At 30.8% G+C, this 15,586-nt stretch overlaps 1 protein-coding gene across 1 annotated transcript; it reads left to right on the forward strand.

Moving 5' to 3' along the window:
* Positions 1–3,886: 3,886 nt before the first annotated feature.
* Positions 3,887–10,187, forward strand: LOC111876802 (probable trehalose-phosphate phosphatase 3). Its single transcript, XM_052766180.1, has 9 exons — positions 3,887–3,962; positions 7,249–7,309; positions 7,435–7,596; positions 7,699–7,839; positions 7,952–8,149; positions 8,276–8,332; positions 8,429–8,530; positions 9,436–9,663; positions 9,740–10,187. The coding sequence occupies exons 2-9, from the start codon at positions 7,289–7,291 to the stop codon at positions 9,917–9,919; spliced, it is 1,089 nt and encodes a 362-aa protein (XP_052622140.1). The 5' UTR covers positions 3,887–3,962; positions 7,249–7,288; the 3' UTR covers positions 9,920–10,187.
* Positions 10,188–15,586: the final 5,399 nt, after the last annotated feature.

Below are 15,586 nucleotides of genomic sequence, written 5' to 3' on the forward strand. Positions count from 1 at the left end.
AGATATCGCAGGTGGTGAACATCCTGGAGAGTGAAGGGATTAATTTTAATTTTGTTTTTGGAGTTAAGATTATGGCTGGATCTAATACTTTATTTTGGCTTGATGATTGGGAGGGGGTGGCTCATCTGACTCTCGATTTCCTAGCCTTTCGATCCTTGACAAGAAAAAGTCATGTTTCGTTTCGGAGCGTATTCTCCCAAATGAGCTCAAATGGGCCTGGAAGAGGAATCCTTCAAGTGATCAGGAACTGGTGGATATAAATTCCCTTAGCGGGCTTATATCTAATGTGGCCACGTCTCATGGTTTGGACCGGTGGATTTCTTTGCTTTCCGGAGATGGGGTGTTTCATGTGCGTGAGCTTCGATGTCTTATTGATTCCAAGATAACCTCGCCTATGGTGAATCCCACTGTATGGTTTCACATTCCCCCCGTAAAAGTCATTTGCTTCGTTTGGAGGGCTTGCATTGATCGGATTCCGACGATGATGGCGTTGTCTAAAAGAGGTGTTCGTGTCGAGACTAACTCCTGTCATCTATGTTCCTCAGGGGTTGATGACACTGATCATTTATTCATGGGTTGCTCTTTTGCCGGAGATATTTGGAATTGGTTGTGCCATTGGTGCGGTATTCCCTTTCGATCGTTCAATAACGTCTCGTCGTTAGTGGAGTTTGCGGCTAATTGGGGTCATTGCCCAAAGAAAAAGAGAATTTTTCTGGTGATTGTTTATGGATTCCTATGGTGTATTTGGAAAGCGAGGAATGAAAAGGTGTTTAGATCTACTTGTGCTAATGCTCCTAAGGTGGTGGATAATATTCTTGCTTTGGTGTTTGATTGGGTTAAACATAGGGGGAAGTTTAATAATTGTAATTGGTATGTTTGGGTTTGTAATCCTTTTGACATTTTGTAGCTGTGTTGTTTTTGTTTTTGCCCTGCCTTTGCCTCGTTAGGCTATGGCTTTAATAAAATTCCCCGCCGGTTCAAAAAAAAAAATAGTAAATTACAATTTTGGTCCTTATGGTTTAAGTAGATTCGTACTTTTGATCCAACCTTTGGAAAATTTACAAGACGCATCCCTGTGGTTTCCAATCTTGCAAATTTGGTCTTTGATCCATATAAATAGACTATAAGCCCATTTATAATTTCTTTTTCTATTTTCTTTTACTCACTTATAAATTTTGATAATATAAAAAATATCCACCATACCCACCCAACCTTAACCCCACCCCACCACAACCCATCATGTTTATCTCTCTCATTCACCATCAGAAACATCCCTGAAGTTCAGTCGTCACCGCTACTTCATCTCCCACCATCATCAATCAACACCAACACAAGAAAATCAAAACACATCTATTGCAGTTCGTCTCCTTTATCTCAATCTGGACATAAGGAGATTCAGTAGTGGTGATCATGACTGGTGATTTCTCCAAGAACACAAGAAGATGAGAACACATGATTTTTTGCCAGTAAGTACCTTCCTTCTCATCGACTCCTTTCCTTATCCCCTTTTAAAACCACCTATCACCATTCATTTGCCTTTGATTTGTAACTAGCAGATCTGATATATCCTGCTACTCCTTTTGATTCGTCGCCTTCATATCTCATAAATCCTCCATCTCCCTCTTCAATGTCTCAAACTTTCTCTCTCTCTCTCTCTCTCTCTCTCTCTCTCTCTCTCTCTCTCTCCAGTGACCTGTGGATATCTCATCTCCATCGCCAATTTCTATTTCAACCGAACTAACATACCAATTGTGATAAATGGCTCATCGAATTAAACTCACATTGTCCGACTCCGAAACTATCATATCCTCGACACTATATCAACCATCTTCGCCATCATATTTTCATCACGTTTTCCCCAATCTTGGTGACTCCGTTGCTTCCTATAGTAACCAAACCCCCATCTGCTCCACCACCGTCAATCTCAATCATCTACCAATACTATGATTCTATGTTGATTGGGAAGAAGAAGGAAGAAAGAAATATGGGGTAGAGTGGCACTTTTGAACGTGGTGAAAGAAGAAAGGGCGAGAGACAATGAGGTTGGGATGGAGGGTTAGGGGAGGTAGGCCTAAAATATATTTTATATTTTTAACAAGAGTAAAAGAAATTATAAAGGGCAATCCGGCAATATAGTTTATTTATATGGATCAATGACCAAAACTGCAAGATTGGGAAACTACAAGGATGCGTTTTGTCCATTTCCCAAAGAGTGGACTAAGAGTACGAATCTAATTAAACACAAGGACCAAAACTATAATTTACTCTATCGTCAATTATATGTTGTCGGCGTGTCTTTTAACTTTAAAGTTGTAGTAACTCATATAATCTTTTATCAGTCAATGGTGGTCAACAAACCCAAATCTTGACAAATTAATGTCCAACCAATAGACAATCTCAACTTAACAACCTTGACAAATCAACGCACACCTTAATACATTTACACTAAAAACATGACAATCTTTAATGGAATATCTTCATGACAATGACAATTCAATGCATTGTGTTTTTTTGTTGATTGAAGAATGAAGGATTAGTACGTTAGTTGAGATCCCATCAGCCCTTCACCTAGGTGAGCGTAAAAAGAAAGATAGTTAGGGGATCTTTTCTGTAAATTATTCTATTTAATATAACAGAGCACTAAGAATTTTCTTATTACAAATTAGACCCTTATAGTTTGAAAAATTATTTAAGTTCTCCATGAAATCCCCATACTCTAGTTATGAAGTTATCAATAAGTTTGATATTGTGACACAGTGTGCACTCTTCCACTTTCCTTTGTGTTGCTATCTTTCTATAAAGTTAATCAACTTGTAGCTCTTTTCCCTTTAACATGGTGTTATGCTTTCATTGTTAGAAAATAAACCAAAGCACCAGACAGAATAAAAACTAAGATGTTCAATCTTGACAAAAATGATCGAAAATAACCAAAGTAAATAAATAACATTACTTTATAAAGTTTTGGCACTTTAAGTGACACGAGTACTGGATCCAATGATTCGTGCACAACCTAATAAGCATGATGCCAAATATCGTCGAACTCATAAAGAAAAAAAAAACACTAATATTAAAAGATATAATGAGTAACATATGAAATGTATGCAACTCACGGACTCATCATAATGCTATTTTATTTGGTTTTGTTTCAACTTTGACGTGTGATATAGTTAACTTGACGATTTATAAATGAAGAGCACCACACTCAAAAATCAGTGACATAATTTACTTACACTTACGAAGCAAATTTCTAAGCCTTATGCCAAATTTCACGGATATGTACATGACTTTAAAAATAATAATATACCATCATTAACATATATAATCAATAGTGTCATGAGCAACATATATAGTCTATATTCAAACTTACATTTAAATGTACAAGCTTCCATTTTAAGATCACACTTTGCACATTTCATAAAATTGGTAAATATTGTAATAGTTGGCTTGTCTTTACCAACTTTTTTGTATTTTTGTTCAAATAAATTGTCTAAAGTTATAGGAGCTTTTATGTTAACAATAAGATGTTAGATATATTTTTTACTGCATCTGGTAATATGTTGTGTTAGACTCCGCCTGATTTATTTTTATAGCGTTGATATATTTTTTATTGGATCTGATAACAAGTTGTGTCTAATTCAATCAAGTTTTAATTCAATCAAATGTTACCATCAAGAAATTGAAATCATCTTATAATAATCAAATTTAAATATAATAAAGCAAAATAACCTATAGCTTATTTTTAATTTTATGTATTAACCAATTGAAAATATAATTTCGGTAAAAACCAAATTGAAAATATAATAATAATTAAATGTAAAAGTATCATTAATAATTTCCGTAAGAGCCCATGCTATCTATAAATACCCATTCCGCTCACCCTTTTCTTCTCCTTCCTAAAACTGCTCTCTTTTCATATTTCCTCTCAAGTTCTCCGTAAATCCTTTCCGGATCCTGTACAACTGGTAAGTATCTCTCATACATTAATCTTCGTTTTTTGTTCAATCGTTAACGAATTTTTGCGCTCACCTTGCTTATGAATCTTTTTATCAGTGTGTTTCTCATAGCATTCAATCATCAATGACGCTTTATTGACTCCGATTTCACTCTCTGTTTCATCGTTTTTATTTTTTGTCGCATATACGATAGATTTTTTTTATCGGCTGTGATGGCCGTTGTGTGCACGAACTTCTACGGCGTGTTTCCAGGCATTCGCCGGAAAATCTAAAAACGGAGAGAAAATCGGTGGCGCTAGTTTTTCCGATTACTCCTCGTCTTTTTCTTAGCGACAAATCAGTAGGTTATGATTCATGAACATACCAAACGAAGCAGTTCGTTGTTCGTTTTCTATTTTTCCATGCGATAGTCACATAGCTCCATTTAAATCCAGCGCGTGCACTTCACCTCCACATCAAATGTACTCGATATATTGAAAACAGGTTAATATAATCATGTTCTTAATATTAAATATGAAATAATGGTTTTCTTACGCTAATTATTTATATAAAATTGTAATAATTTTAAATCATATTATATTATATCATCTATTAATATCGTATTATTTAATTATTGTTACTAAAATCAGGTGTGAAGAAAACTAAATATATATATTTCCATTTAATATTATGTTTAATGTTATGATTAATTAATTTATAAATTATTTATTTGATGTTTTTTTGTAAGCCAATGTAATATAATTTATAAGGTTATATTATTTTAAATATGATTATTGTTAATTAATTTAAAGGCAATTTATTTGGAAAAAAATTTAGTTAATTTGACATATCTAAGTAGTTTTATATTTAAAAGATTTAAATGTTTTAAACTAATTTAAAATAAATTGTTTTTGAATATTTTTAAATTTGTTTGATATTTAGATTTATACTTATTTTCTGACATAATATTTTAAGTATATTATATTGATAATTTAAAAAATATACCATTAATATGATAATATTTTATATTTAATAACATATTTAAATTAATAAATATATATTATAATGAAATTTGAAAAGTTTGAAAGTTTCAAATGAAGAAAACAAATATGTATTTTATAGTATAATATAGAAATATAGATCTAGATAGTATCATTTAAAGCACACACGATGATATATTGTTATTACCATATACTTTGAAAGATATTGAAAGTTATTATGTAATTTATGAATATAATTCATGTAATAATAATACATAATATTACGATTTATTTCAAATATTAACTTCTACGCTTATTTGCACTCCAAGCTTGAGAGATTCTAATTAAAAGTTGCTCATAACTCATGAATTAAGGTTTGTAATTCACAATCATAATACATATAGAATAAGATATTATGTTCTTTTTATCTCTACTTTGTTTGTTTGCTTACTTTTTTAGAATGTGACTAGGTTTCCAAGATTTGTTTACTTTAATGATTTGAAGGTAAAAAGGTTTTGCTAGAATAAAATTCATTGATTTACACTGTTATTTTCTTATATATATTTATATACATTAGAATCTTGTGATACTTTTATTTACTTTTAATCTAATATTATAGTTTAGGGATCATTAGAAATTTAATTTTTGTTGTGAAAAACTTGGACAATTAATGACCACATATATATACATAAAATATGTAATAATTTAATATAGTTATCGAGTTTACATCCATTGTTCCTCGTATAACAAATAATTGTTTACTACTCAAGATATTTATTTTAATTTTTATAATTAATTTTGGTAGCATCCCAATAAATACGTGGTAACTCCGAAGTTTGTGTGAGGGATTTTTTTAGCTTCTTTAATAGATGCTTCTGACCTTATATTTTTCTATTGTTTGCCTTTTGACAAACTTGGCTCCATTGTACATAACATAATTATAGCTCCACTTTTACCTTTTTTTTCCATATGCAATTGTATCTTTACACTATTTTTCTTACCTGTTTCAATTAGTAGAATTTGCTTTAAATTATTTATAGGCTTTGTTTTGTGTTTGATTCTTAGTCTATTTATTATACAATGAATTCTTAACATACACGAATGTAGGTAGACAATAATTTCACTTCAGTTCAATTCGTAGAACACAACCAATAAAATACATAGGGTCAATAATTGGGGAAAAATAATATAAATTCTTAGAGAAGTGTATTAAAATAAAGAGAACCCCTCCATGTTGCAGTTGACGGATCTATTTGAATAATCGAACAGTAATATATTGTATTTTCTGAAGAAATACAATACTATTGCCTCATAAATTTAATATTGTTTCATTTTATATGATATTAAAAAGTGAAGTTATGTTTGTTTATCATTAAATATTTTCACTTGTATTATTTGTTTATGGGAGGTTGAAAGAAAAGAAACACTTGTTTGTTCTTGTGGTGACTTGGTATAGTGCAAATTTAAAATTTTATTTTAAACTATAAAGGATCTGAACACCGACTTTTAAGATTTGATGTTTGGATTATAAAACTAGAGTTCAAATGGACCTTTTTTCATTTTTCTTCATTTGTGTCAGTTTATAGGCCAGAGACTTGCATCCCACTTTTCACGCGTCTTTGAATGCGCGTGCACATACTCTCCTCTACTAATTTACATATATTCCAAGCAGAATCCCATATACAAGAAAATGCAGATCTTTCATCAAAAGTGATTTTGTGGTGCAATCTAAGAAACATTTTTTATTATTCAATTCATAACTTAATCATGTTTGTGTAAAACTAAAATTAATAGTATTTTTTATTTATACGTTATTCGGTCTAAAAAAAATATATCTTTTTATCATCATATTTTACACTCCTAAATGAATGATATTTTAATCAATGTAGTGCATACTCCACATTCCATTTCGAAATTCTTTTTGTCACTACCTCACGTGACAAAAATTTATATCATTTGGTATCTGAATAACGTATAGCTTTTTTATTACTTTTATTTTCCTGGGTGCTAAGAGTCCGATGGATTCGATGGATCTGTGGGTGTAGCATGGAACATATATGTTGACATCCATCTCCCTTTACCTAATACTGTTATTTAATTTTACCTTTTTTAGTATTAAACATGGAAATCATTATCATTATCATTAACACTAAACAATCTTTAAAGTTAATTTTTTTTTTCAGATACCATTAACCGATGTTTATAACTTTTACATAATAATAATTTTTGACTTAGTCAGCTTGTTCTTGTTACTTTCCCATGCATGCGTGTTTTGTCATTTTAATAATCATTCTAATGAGTGTTTCTTTTTGATCCATGTTGTGGTAAATTAACAGTGTAAAGAACATAACACAAGCACAAGCTAAGAAAGGGACAATGGTTGGGTCCAAGTTCATGGTACCTATTGATTTCTTCTTATTTTTCTTACCCTTTTTAATTATAACACTTTTTAGTCCTTACTCTTTTGTTTATTTAATTATTTCTGCCTGCTTAATTTCTCCGTATTGTTTTCAATATAATAGAATGTAGCAACAAAGCTTTATGAGGCAACAGGAATGCAAAGATGGCTACCCACAAAACCACAATCTGAATTCATGTCCAAATCCAGACATGATCATGTCGATGGTGGCTATAATATGCCTAATGAACCAATCACAATCGACCAAAATTACATTTCTTGGTTGGTAAGTCACTTCATAATTCATATCTTAATTAATCTTATTTTGGTATTTCATTATTAATTAAAGATTTTGGGCACAACTTGGTTGTTTAATTTATATATATAGAAAGAACACCCTTCTGCTCTTACCTCATTCCAACGAATGATCAATGCATCAAAGGGGAAACAAATAGTCGTCTTCTTAGATTATGATGGCACATTGTCACCCATCGTCAGTGACCCAGAGCGTGCCTTCATGACTGATCAGGTACTTCAACAAATTAATTAATTAATTGAATTTAACCCACTTTTTAAATTCATTAATTGTCTTATATGTAATTATAAATAATAATCAATTTGAACGTATAATTAATATCCAGATGCGTACAGCTGTTGGCGATGTATCGGATCACTTCCCAACAGCTATAATCAGTGGGAGGAGTCGCGAAAAGGTTTTTGATTTTGTTAAGTTAAAAAAGGTGTACTACTCAGGGAGTCATGGGATGGATACCATGGGACCCGCTCCCAAGAATGTGTCTTATGATAACAAGTATCTACATAAAATATCAGATAACGAGGTAATTATTACTATTAATTATTAATTAACGTATCTCTAATTTTTCTTCTATATAGTACTATATAATAACAATAGTTGTATGTATACTGACATAAAATACGATGTTCGTACGTATAATATTTGTTAGGGGAATGATTTCGTCGTCTTCCAACCAGCTCAGGATTTTCTATCGACAATCGAGAAGGTACGATAAACATAAACAATTAACATGTATTTGCAAAATTGCTTCGATTCATTGTTCAACATTTTTATTGGTTTAATTGACTGACACGTGGCATAGATGCTAATCGAGGTCAAGGAGAGAACACGAAACATAAAAGGGGTGACTATTGAGGACAACAGATTTTGTCTTTCTGTTCACTACCGACATGTGAAGGATGAGGTATGCAAAAATCATCATTTTTAAAATCAATATATTTTTCGAGTAAATTACGTTTTTAGTTACTTGCAATTAGCCCGACGAGTTTTCTATTGTAATTTTAGCGATGGTTATTTTTAACGTTTTTATCATGTTCCAAAAAAGTGATTGTATTTTTAGGACTAAAATTGCAAAAAATCATTATACCTAAGGACTAAAAATAATTATTTTTTCTTAAGTAATAGATAGAAAACGTTACAAGAATTTCAAATTGGAAACTCCAAAATTACAATAAAAATTCTTTGGGACCGCAATTGTAGAAAACAGCCATACTAACTTGCTAAGGGACTAAAAATGTAATTTATTATATATGAATATAGTTTTGAGTAAAATTACATTTTCTGGGTCCTATGCATAGTTGATTTTTTCAATTTTGTTTTAAAAAAATTATGGCAAATATGGTCTCCGTTTGAGATTTATGCAATGTGTTTTTGAAAGTCTAAAATAAAATAACTATGTATTTGAAAAAAAAAAGTTATAGTCATTTTACTTATAACATGGAACAAGAAAACGTTATTAAAAAGATGAACTAAGAACCAAAATTGGTAGAATATTGTTTTTGGACAAGAATTCAAATAAGGACCAAAATGACATGCATAGACCAAAATTGCAAAAAGCAGCTATTGATAGATAGAGGACTAAAAGTGTAAATTATTATTCTTTTTAAAGGTAGTAGTAGTCCATAGAAATTAACATTAACATACATATATATATATATATATATATATATATATATATATATATATATATATATATATATATATATATATATATATATATATATATATATATATATATATATATATATATATATATATATATATATATATATATATATATATATATATGTGGGGTGTACATGGGGGCAGGATTACGGAAGAGTGGAGTCGGAAGTGGAGTCGGTGCTTGCGAAGAATCCAGGGTTCCACGTGACGAAAGGCAACAAGGTGTTGGAAATCCGGCCGTGTATCGGCTGGAACAAAGGCGATGCTCTTAAGTATCTTCTCGACACTTTGGGCTTTCACAATTCCACTAGTAGTAATCATGTCTTCCCCATTTACATCGGAGACGATACTACAGATGAGGATGCTTTCAAGGTATTTATATATATACTATATGAAATTGAAATTGAAATTGTGAAGCTAGCATGCATTAATTAATTAATTAATTCAGGTTTTGAGGGAAGGAGGTATTGAAGGGTACCCAATAATAGTATCATCCACACCAAAAGAGACAATGGCTTTGCACTCACTTCGTAACCCATCGGAGGTACAATCCTTCCTGATGCGTTTAGGTCGATGGGGATTTAACAATGCCACCACCAACAATCATGGCCATTACCCAACTAGCTAATTAATATATATATATATATATATATATATATATATATATATATATATATATATATATATATATATATATATATATAATCAAAGTATATATGCATATATAAGTCCCACCCAAGAGAAAGAAGATATGTTAATGTTAGTGGCTGAAGCACCAGCAGGACACTCTTTTTATGGTCTTGGCTTGTGTGCTGTTTTTTTTTTCCTTTATTTAGGTCGTGTTGTTTTTCTAATGAATAATATGTTAATCCGCCAACTATATAACTACAGCCTTTTGTAATGGCTTTGGTTTTTATATAAATTATATTTTTATTATACATGTCTCCATCTCACTAAAACTTCTTAATTTAAAATCTCTTTACTCTTTTTAATCTGTTATAGACTAATTAATTATAAATTCTTGTGTGTTTCTATATATATATGCATGCATGTGAGCATATTGTCACCATTTCTTTTGTTAAGGAAACGAACACAATATAAGCGTAAAAATTATGTTCTGCTTGATTACACTAAACATCGAATCAGCCATGGTTAAAAATAAGATCTTGCACACAAAATAGCACCGTATGTTTGAATCAACATGATATGTGGAACTAGGTTAAAATATTGATGAGCATCATAATTGTTTGCCTGACATTATTTACATTATTTGTAAATAAGAAGTTGGTTGAATTTCACATTTTGGTAATATGGTAAGATTTTGTATTAAGATAAATTACAAATAAGTTATAGTTAAAGTTGATGATTCATGATGAGTTGTATCTAGTTTCGAAATCGTATCTAGTTTTGAAATCGTACATTATTATTTTCAATTCACACATATTATTCTTTTATGGACTTTAACGTCTGTAGAGTTTTATTATATATTCAAGTATGATTTACGTAAAACGTATATTTATAATGATATAAAACACATATTTTATAACGATCTTCAGTATCTTATAATTTATATCATATTGACACAGATTTATATTATTATGTACATATAAATGAGATGGTAATAAATGAACTTTGTAATAAAAGTTAAAATAGAAAATTGAATCAAACAACTTAAATTATTTTCTTTTAAATAATTTAAAACACTAGTACAGAAGATGTTTAATAAAACGGTTTATTTTATTTTTTGATGCGGTTATTCAACCGTTTCAAAAAATATAGCATTATAAAACCGTCTTGTTTATTGAGGCGGTTTTTAAACCGCCTTAGAAAATGTACAAAACCGTCATATAAAAAGAGCTTCATGAATTATGCTTGTTTTTTGAGGCGGTTCTTAAACAACATTAGAAAAACACAATTATTTTTTGATGTTGTTACTAAATAGCCTTAGAAAATAGAGTTATTTTTTTATGCTAAATAAAGTTATTTGTTACTAAATAGCCTTAGAAAATAGAGTTCTTTTTTGATGCTAAATAGAGTTATTTTTTGATGCTGTTAGCCCTAGAAAATAGAGTTATTTTTTTATGCTAAATAGAATTATTTTTTGATGCTGTTAGTTTTTTGATGCAGTTATTTTTTGAGGCTGCAATATGAATAATGGCAACATAAAATATCATAAATCAGTTTTGTTGATGCTTACAGTCACAAACAAACAAATTATATAAATATATATACAACTAGATAGAAAAATTGATATTTTAAATATATACTAGACACTTACTTTATTTTGAAAATCATGTTGAATGGTCTCAACAAACTCTCGCATGTGTTTAATCACTATATATCCACATTCCCAACTACCTTTTTGTTTATAGCACTGCATTTAATTCACAATTAAATATTTCAAACCACTTGAAATAAATTGATAAAAAAAACAAAAAACATACCTTTACCGTTTCCCACTTATGAAATTGTCCCGGGAAAATTCTATTTATCAAAGAAGTAAAAATGTATTCGTCTGATTTCTTTTCATCATTTTTTGAAGAATCCAGAATATAAGCAGATTTGCTATTCGGACATAGGAGAAAAAGAACCCAATGGTCACTACAAAAATAAAATATATAGAACAAGTAAGCATATACATGTAGTGTGTATATGTATGCGTATGTATTATGGAAAGAAAAAAAAAATACCCCTGTAAATATGGAGCAATAAAATATTTTTTGCTTTCATGATACGAAAATACTTCTTCGATATGTTCGGCGACAGCCTTAAACCTTATTTGCGTATCTAATCTTGCAATGCGTAACGGATCAAAAAAAGCGCATTCAGAATTGGGAGACCTAGAAAAACACCTATATATACTACACAATGTTAGTAAAATTAATTATATCTAAATGTTATTATACCATATTAAAAGTATAATAACTTACATCGCAAACCAATGTATAATGCTATAATCAAGCCAACCCCTTAAAAATAACTGTAACACCTCGTTATATAGGATGGGAAGTCGAACTTTGTTGCGATACATCCCTCTGGGTGAAAAAATATATGTGCCATGTGCATTCTTAAAAAAGTCTGCTACTTGAAAAGCAATAGCTTGAATTTTAGGACTTTTTGTTGTACTTTGCTCAAGGATATATAAAGAGCATCATCTACACATGTAAATGGTTCGATTTCGGGTTCGGATTCGGATTCAGATTCTGGTTCGGGTTCGGGTTCGGGTTCGGGATCAGGTTCGGGTTCGAGTTCAGGATCGGGATCGAGATCGGGATCGGGATTGCGTTCACGTTATAGCCTGGGCCCGGACCCAGATCCGAGTGCATTTAAATCAATTTGTTGTGGATTCATAGATAATATCTAAAAACAAACATAAACATTAGTACTACATATGATTGTATACAAACATTAAACATCTAAAAACAAACATAAAACAAGTTTTCTTAAGACTAACCATATCAACCAAACCACCTTGAAAAGGTTCATTAGCATCCATTTGATGATGATAAGGAAATTGGTTTTCCTCAAACTAAAATAACAAACAAATTGTTATAATATTAACAAATAAAACTAAATTAACAACATTTTATAAAAGTGAACCGGTCGACTATGACTACCTGTGGACGATAAAATGAGGTTGTGGTGTCATCAACGTGTATCTGTGGAGAGGAGTGATTCGAGCCCATTCTTGTACCACTATTTGACTTGCTCGGTGTTTTGTTTGCAAGCTAAATAGATTGCAATATTTAAATAAAACTATATTAAAATATATTTTTGTATTTAAATAGAAATATACCTTTAATGCATATCTCGGCCACTAAACGATGCTATGAAGCAGATGTTTAACAAATTCAACTTCATCTGTTTGTGTTACGGCATGCACAGACAAGTTCTCATATATTTCTACGATCTCATCAACTTGAACTTTAACACAACCTTCATTTACTGGTTTTGAATGTATAACCGTTTCTGAGGTTGGCCATGCCATACCAGAAGCTACTTTCAACTCAGTATCAGCAACTTTTAATAGCAAATCACATGTTGTCATAACCTACAAATCATACAAAAAAAACTATAAATCTAATATAAGTTTATATAAAAACTATAAATATATTACCTCAATAGGTGATATTCTACCAATCGTCCATCGGACACACCATTAGATTCACGGAATGTTTGGTTCGTGTCGACCCGCGGTATCGATTTTCAACTTTTTTTCACATTCTTAAACAATCCACCCGAAACCTTGGTAGGCCCAATGATATTGGATACTGTCCGTGATCGCCCCCCGTGCTCGGGCCCCAAAAGCCTAACTAACGGGTCTTCCTCATTTTGATAATAGCTCCCATCGGCTATCATATTTTTCTCTTCTCGTTCCTATATAAAAAAAGTACTTGGTAACATTTATTTACTAAAAATAATCAAAGTCTCATTATTTAAAAAACATAATTGTTACCAAAAATTTGAAATTTTCAATTGCCGTTTGTGGAAGATCATACATCTTGGTTTCTTTGTCTTTTTTTGCGAAAGACATTAAATACAACTTAGACCTTTCATTTTGTATGCTTTCTAGAAACTCATATTTTGCTACAAGTTGAGGCCATATAATAGGTGCTTTTTTTTCAAGACCCGGCCATCCACCTCGTCCTACGTGGTTTTGGGATTTCTTTTTAGCACTATTTTTTTTAGCTTTTGCACTTTTTGCCTACACACATATCAACAAAATTTTATTAATTATTTGTAAACATACTAATAATATTATCAATAATAATAATAAATAAACAATTAAAACATACCAAAAACTCAGGGGTAGTTTTTTGTGCAACGAATCTATCTCAAACATCGCGAGGTATAAAGGTATATACAACACATGCATCTAATTCATTATTTACAAATTTTGAAACTAGCCTTGATTTAAAATTTGATGCAAGTTTAACAGCTCTCCTCTTCATATAATCTTTCATGTCATCAGACTCGATATTCCATTGCTTCTACAATTTCAAGACAAAAAATGTTAAACATAATAACTAACTAACAAATTATTCATATTTGTAATATATTAAAATATAATACCTTAGCTTCCAACCATAAATCTTCAAAATATTTATCTTTAACTTTACCCGGATCTTCATCTATCGGAAACCTATGTTGAACATTCATGCCAAACCAAGACATAAATTGGGTTGACATGCCACCATTTGGGATATTATTCTCATTGAATTTAACATTATACTCTTCAGGTCGATAATTTTTCTTGAATGCAGCAATACCACGTTGACCTCTTTTTCTTGTTATTGGTCTTACCTCATCCATTTTTATAACCTAACAACATTATACAAATTAAAAATAATTTTATCCATGATAAACACTAGAGTATAACATATTCCAATACAATAGTATATTACAAGAAAAACAAAAACATAATCCACATAAAAGTTACAGATCCAATGAAATTGGTAGACCCCATATATGTGGGCCAAATATTACATTTATTAAACAGAATAAAACATCTTCTCATATTCTAAACATATTCTAAAGATTCCCGACATCATATAGTTTGTTCTCATATTCTAAAGATTCCTAAATATAACCTAAAGTAATAGCGCTTTTTGACAAAAAGAAAATCAATACTATAGTCACGCGTTCATCTTATCATATATTCTAAAGATTCATCATCATCTTTTCATATTCTTCTCATATTCTTACAGATTCCTAAGGTATAAAAAGAAAACAAATCGATATATATACATACCTTATTAGACAAAGAAACTCGAAAATGCCAACGTATTGAAACCGAGGAGGCTTGTGGAGCGATTTAGGCGTCGGGGACGGCTGGAATAGAGGTCGGAATGGCGTCGACTGTGGATGTTTTACAGAAAGAATGGTTTAGGAATTCAGCAATGGAACACAGAAGATGTGACGCGCAATGAAAATTTTAGAAAGCTAAAACTAAAATTTTAGAGGGAAATAGATGATTTGGGGCGGTTTAAGGTTTTATGATGCGATTTGTGTGGAATTTGGGGAGGCTATGGAGGGTTTTTTGAAGCGGTATCCTGGACTATTAATTTATCTTTTGATGCTATTAAGGGTTTTCGATGCAGTAACCCACGATCAAAAGTTTAAAAAAACGGCACTAGCTCCTAAATTTTAATGTGAGGTAGTAATTAATATTTGATAAAATAAGTTGATTTATTTAATGAATTGAAAGAACGTTTTATTCTTTTTAATGGTAATTTAGACGTTCATTATTCCTTATTCATCCTGACGTTCCTCTCGTTCGAATGGTTGGTAATTT

The sequence above is a fragment of the Lactuca sativa genome, chromosome 8 (genome assembly GCF_002870075.4).
Source record: "Lactuca sativa cultivar Salinas chromosome 8, Lsat_Salinas_v11, whole genome shotgun sequence".
Classification (NCBI taxonomy): domain Eukaryota; kingdom Viridiplantae; phylum Streptophyta; class Magnoliopsida; order Asterales; family Asteraceae; genus Lactuca; species Lactuca sativa.